This window comes from Malurus melanocephalus, unplaced genomic scaffold (genome assembly GCF_030028575.1).
Source record: "Malurus melanocephalus ecotype Western Australia unplaced genomic scaffold, MMel_1.1 scaffold_31, whole genome shotgun sequence".
Classification (NCBI taxonomy): Eukaryota; Metazoa; Chordata; class Aves; order Passeriformes; family Maluridae; genus Malurus; species Malurus melanocephalus.
The window spans coordinates 2,554,660-2,561,355 of NW_026623263.1; the positions used below are offsets into that span (position 1 = coordinate 2,554,660).

Genomic DNA, 6,696 nt, shown 5'->3' on the forward strand with positions numbered 1-6,696 from the left:
GAGACTCTGTTTTACACAGAGTGTGACCATTACCACWATATACATTTAAATAATAACTTGTGCATCATGCATCACACATGGTTGTTTTTAATCACCTAGCACCAAACCTGTATACAGCAGCTGTATTTTAAGGAGCAGAATACATGTATTTTTCATGGTGGAAAGAAAAAGTAGCATTGTTTTAAACTCCGCCATAGACCTAACCATCTAATTATATTAAAAAATAAAAAAAAAGATCAAACATCTCCTCACAGTAACTCATTTAATGTTTTTTTCTGCAATATCCCCACAATTCAATTTCTATTTTATAAATAAGACCTTAATACTGCTATTGCACTTACTCTGCTATTTTGGCACTTTCATTTTAAAATACAGCATTTAAATGCTGGGTTATTCTTTGTGACTCCAAGATAATAAAACAGCAAAATAGCACTGAATCAAGAGCATTGCTATTTATCGGTGACCTGATCATACAGAATACAATTACATTAATATACAAGTTGCTAAACACTTATGCATTATATTTATATAATTAAAACAATAGTTCATTTATAGCACATATATATATATGTGCTATATATATATATATAGTATAAAAGCAAAAATAAATGACACATCCTGGAGAATATCTAGTATCAAACCACATAGTGATCAATTACACATTACTACACACAGTGATACTACACACAGTAAAAATACAACACATAGCAAAAATACAATACATCTCTCAGACTGAGCATAATATTTGGTCCAGTGTCTTGCACCAGAAATTAATTCTGATTYAGAACAAACATCTTGTTTGAACTTACAAATAAAATTATCGAATTTAATTGAAGAAAATAAGTTGGAGATTTTGAAGTGCAGATTTTGTTAATTAATGCTTTAATAAATATCAAATGTGTATTTTTAAGGCTTAAACATAATTAAACATCACAAATACTTATAAATGCATTTAAAAGTAAAGAATAGAGGTGAATGTAGTGTCATGGCAGGTTTTTTTTCTTTCAAGCTGACATTTTTAGAAGTATGTGGACACAATTTCTGAAAGGACAGTATGGCTTCCAAACATTTGATGCAACACATTCTATGTAAACCAGACTTCAGAACACCCTCCTATACAGCAATTTTACATGATCAAAAAATAAAAACAAGTATGTGGGAGTCTGTTTCATTTCTTCTTGTAGCTTGGCAATAGTTAGTATCTGCTGATGAGCAGCTACATTCATCTGCAGATTTCCAAGTGCTTTCCCAAGGTGAGTAAGCATCATTATCCTCATTTTTCAAATGGAAAACTAAAAGATTAAGACACTCCCTCCAGATCACAAAGCAAGTAGTAAGCGAAAAATAAAACTCACTTTCCATATGTAACACCTAGTTCTGTATCCACTGGACCACATTGCCTTCCCACAGGGTTAAGTCACACCTAATGAGCCACATAGCTGAATTTTGGGTGACACTAAGACTCCTAAATTTAAGATGATGCCTTTTCACTTGCTTCATATGTACAAACTCTCCCAGGCATCTTACTAACACATGATATTGTAGAACRTGGTTGCAATTATACCTTATGCCAGTTACAAATCTTATAGGGAACTGCAAAGGAAAAAACTGAGACCACACAGATAGACTGTTCCACACGGGGAAAAAGCTCACCTTCACAAATTGAGCTGAAGAGAAAACCCCAGAACTTCCAAAGTATCTCTGACTACTGTGCAATTGTAGTCAACCACACAAGCAAATTTATAAGCACACATATAGGTACAGGATACATGTAAACTGTCTTGTGGCACTCTTTCTCCCTTCACTTTCCCAATTTCAATCTGTACATAAAAACATGGGCTTCAGAAGAATAAGGAAAATATTGAATACATAGAAAAAAGTTCTCTGTGATGAAGCAGCAAAGGGATAAGACATCTCTTATATGAAGCTAAAAAACAAGAGGGCAAAATGGTAAGCTATAAAAATAATAAAATGCTATCACACACTTGTGGTATCATAACACAAAACTACAAAAACATAGAACAGAAGAGAAAAAAATAGAAGAGAAGATGTGGCTAACACTGAAAGCTGATTTAAAAGCATCCTCTTTTGCCTGAGTAAAAAGTTTTACAAGCATCCTTAAGAGAATATGGGTATACTTGTAAATGTAAATGTAAAACTAATTATTTGAAAAACAATGGTAGTTGATCAAAATCTGCCTGAGAACAATGGGCAGAAGACCACCATTGTCCACAATCCACTGCTACCATAAATGGTTGCACTACATCTCTTTTATGACAGTAACAAGTTAATGTTCCTTCTCAGGCAGCCATTCCTGAGGTAAGCACTCAGACCAGGGCTTATATGAATGACAAATGTATATAGTTAAAGAATAATTGCTGCTAGCAAAGCTCTGAAAAAAAAAATCATGAAGTTAAGTGCATGTCAATAACTATTTGAAAGAACTACTATTTATTTCTCTACTGTAGGATTTTGGTGCTTAAATACCTCATGGTAACTTTTCTTGTAAACTGCATACCACACTAGAGCTGTTATATAACCCATTACTGCAACCCTTGAGCTCCCAGTACTTCTAAGGAGAGATACTTCAAACAGGAAAAGAATATACTTCACAGTCAGTCTTAAGACATGTAGTGGTGGAACTACAAACAACCTAAATGGCCAAAGACCCCTAAATTATAGGAAGTTTTCCGCTGTAAAGTCTATGTCAATAAGTAAAAATAAAATAAGGTGTTCTCCTAGTCTGAAAGTAATTTTAGTTAAATATTGAGGTAGTCCATGTTYACTATTTCTCAAGGAATTCTGTAAATCTGTAGTCAGTTTAAAATTAAATGTATTTATCACCTTATTTGACAGGTCTGCTGCTTGACCTTGACTTTTGCAAAAGCTAGTACTTGTGCTTTACACAGAACCAGTCCAAAGGAGTTCTTATAGTGGATCTTGGTCAAAAGTTCTTTAGAAGACATGAAACAGAAAACAAGATGATGTACTTCTTCCTTCCTCAACAGTTTGTCCGGAAGGTCAAATAGTAGGGAACAATAAAACATACCACTAGTAATAACTACTATCATGAAAAAAACACTGAACATATTGAATAAAACCATAGGAAGTAAAGCAGTACCATTTCTACAATTATGCCTCAATTCTACATGCACAATAATTAATAGCAAGTCTAAACGGCTGCAAGAAATATTTTTGTACTTCCCCACTACAACAAGAGTTTTCCCCTCATTTGTTACATGCATTTTTCATTAAATTTGCATAGTCATGCTTGACCTTTCCCCCAGGTTATCCTACATGGAGCAGGGAAACAATCTTCTCCCCTCAAACACTACTCAACTCAGCCCATAYAGCCACACATTTTTTTAACCTCATACAACTGCTTCTGCCACCAGAGCTCATATTGATCTGTCAGCTCGCCCTTGCACTAACACTGCTCAGAATAATAACAGATTTCTTSCTACCAGAGAAATATTTCCTTTTCACTAATTTTATTCATAAAAATATGTGTCATTTTTATTAGTTAATTATTCTATGCAGCATACTCAGGGCTCTCCACATTTAGGAGAGTAGTTGCTTGTACATTCTTACCATCTAAATGAAAAAAGAACATCTAACGAAAAAGAACAGGTGGTTTAGCTTTTTTATCTTATCAGCTGTGTGACAGGTAGGAACAGATGATCACTCTCCTCTTCAGCTTCTCTCCGTTACCATAGCTCTGCTGTCTCTCCTCTCACCATTTTTGCTCAAAATATTATTTATTGTAGCAGATAACCCTCCCTGTCCTCACGTCAGTCTTGAGTTTTGCTTTCAGTTCCTCCTTTCTCACTTTATAACCCCCTCTTTAGGGGACAACACCCATTTCCAGGGTTTTCGAATAACTGCTTCACACTGACAGCTTGCCATTTTCTCTTGCCTTCTGTTTTTCATACACAGTACATCTTCACCTCATTTTCAAGCTTGCAAATTATCCACCTGAAACTCAATCGATGCCAACTGCAATTTCCTCAAGCACTTAGTTCTGACTTCACTTGCCTGCACCAATTTGAGAAGCCCCACAGAAACCTCTGGTGATCTCAGTTTACTTGAACCTGAAGATGAACCACATATACAAAAGCAGAAGCAYGCACATGGATTTCCTACATTTAGCATTCAAGTGGAAGAAAGTCATCCAAGAATTACAAGAGATTTTTGTTGTTCCTGGAACAAACTATAATAAGCATGCATGCGTTTATATGAGGGGGAAATGTACTGTGTGTAAACATGATGATAAAAGCAAATGAGCCACAGGGCAAAGCATTAGGTTGTACAGTTTCTATTCAAGAATATTTTGGTTTTGTAGATTTTGCCATTCCTGTAAAACTGTTCTTGTATTTATGCTTTCTGTAACATTCAGCAGCTATGAATTTGGAAGTTATAAGTTTTCTAAAAGCTGTATCCAATTACAGTGCTGAATGATTTGAATAGTAGACTGCTTGACATATTCCAAGATAAATGGCTGCTACATTTCTTTGTTATTAGGGTCATATACTGTACTTATCTATTTTTACTCCATGCTCTCCATTGCCTAGTAATAAATTAATTTCTCACTGTTAGTTTGGCATGTGCCCTACAGTTATATTCATTTTCTCTCCCACAGAAAGAAGAAATTTTCTAAACTATTTTTAGAATTAGCCATCACAGATTAAATTCAAAATGCTATTTTAAGAGTTACATTCCCACATAAAGTCTCAAAAACAAGTTTTGTATTTTTATTTTTAGAAAATTACCTGGTGCTGCTGAATAACATGAGATAATAGTTAACTACTTGCACACATGTAAAACATTTTACAAGATATGGATATTATTTGAAAGCATGGGTTTCAACCTTAGCATTTAGGTTCTGTTGCTTCTTGGTGCAAAAAATCATCRAAGGACATCATGTACATCTGCAACAATGGCATGTACATCTGCAATATCAATGGCAATGAGAGCTCAGCTTAGATCTGAAATCAGAATACAGACYGGACATGTCATCCCTATCCAAACAGAAAGAACTAGTTCTTAAATGATTCGTGTTCCTTCCWGAACAGGAATAATGAGGAAATGTTCCAGCTTCTTAACTGGTTACCAGACCTCAGTAATACCAAGTAGATGTTTTGCACAACCATCATACAGAACAACTTCTACTCTTCAGTCTAGCTCTGTCTATCTAACAGGTCTATTTCTTTGCAGCTGCCTTCAGAAGAATGGGGAGAAGCAATTTAGCAAATGAACAGTGGCAATCATGAGCAAAGCAGGTATGAATATGGGAGTGGAATATGTGTTCATGTACTGTAATTGATGAACAGACTAAAGACATTGACAAGCTGGGGGTGTTCTCAAACCTCTGGCATTACTGATTGCTATCTTTAATTTATCCTCAAAGGTGATAATTCTGAAATAAAGCAAAGACACTAGAGTAATTCTTAAGCTAATCCAGAACCCGGTAAACACGACAGCTTGTGCTTTGAGCTGTCAAAGCCATAAAGGATGACAAAGAGGCAACTGTGGTGTGCAGTCACAGAATAACACCACAGTTGCTAACTCTGCATACTGGACTATAAACAYGGAAAAGAATTTCTGGCATCTTCAAACTGTGACACATCAATGACTACACATCAGATGTAGTGACTGTACATCCATGGATTGTTACTGCCCTGCTTGAAATTTACATTACATGCCARTTTTCTCAGATAAGGGTAATATCCCACAAATCACCTGAAAGTCTACTGTTTCAACCAAATTTCGAAGCCTGGAAAGATGAAATTGAATTATAAGTGAAGATCTTCTATTCCTTGAGTCAAATCATTCATGCAACTCCTTTACTTAACAAATATTTGATGTTGCAAACTCCTGCTCCCAATGGCGGCACAAAGTAGTTTACCAATAATTTTTAAATTTGCAGTGTAGGTTCTAGATACAAAGCTCTTCAGAAACAAGGCTAGGCTAAAAAATGCCTGTGACGTTGGTCAGGCATCTGATCACTTTCACCCATTWTCACAAGGATACGTACCCTATGTTACACCACTGAAATTTCTAATTAAATTGGAAATGTAAATTGGACACACAGAAAATAATATATAAACTCATGTGCAAGAGGACTTCTATCCTTACCCACAACAAAGAACACCCTCTACCTCCAYGAGTTTGCTAACACTAATTATACCTATAGTTTTGAGATTCCCTCATGGAAAGTGCTACAAAGCACCAACAGAATGAATCATGACACATAATGATACACCACTGATTGTAATCTATACTCCTTTTATTTGCACCAGGGACTGTGTTTCATATACTCATGAAAAATTACTTCCAAGTAGCAAAATGTCAGGATTGGAGGCTTGTATGGCAAACAAACAGATGATTAGCAAGTATGTGAGGCTCTTGTAGCTTATTTTTGATAGTGTAGCAAAGTGATGATTTGATGACTTCTACAGTTTGGATACTTAATTTCTGAATTAAAGTTTCCCTGAGGCAAAGAAAAAGACAACTTGAAAGAGAAGGCTAAAAATCCTTGAAGTTATCCTTCTCAGACAGGCAATGGCCATACCTTTCTGCACATTTCAGAATGGAATTACAGATCAATAAATACTGCCAGACTTGCATGTAAACCATAATTTCATATAAGACTTTTATAGGTGAAAGAACTTTAAACAAAACCACTTATTTGACGAC

At 35.3% G+C, this 6,696-nt stretch overlaps 1 protein-coding gene across 1 annotated transcript in view; it reads right to left on the bottom strand.

Moving 5' to 3' along the window:
- The window catches only part of AP3B1 (adaptor related protein complex 3 subunit beta 1), a 155,380-nt gene that overhangs the window by 46,482 nt on the left and 102,202 nt on the right, over positions 1–6,696 (bottom strand). Inside the window, exon 24 of the mRNA XM_057363849.1 lies at positions 2,979–3,001. Within this exon, the coding sequence (XP_057219832.1) occupies positions 2,979–3,001 (23 nt within the window). The remainder of the gene's footprint in view (positions 1–2,978; positions 3,002–6,696) is intronic.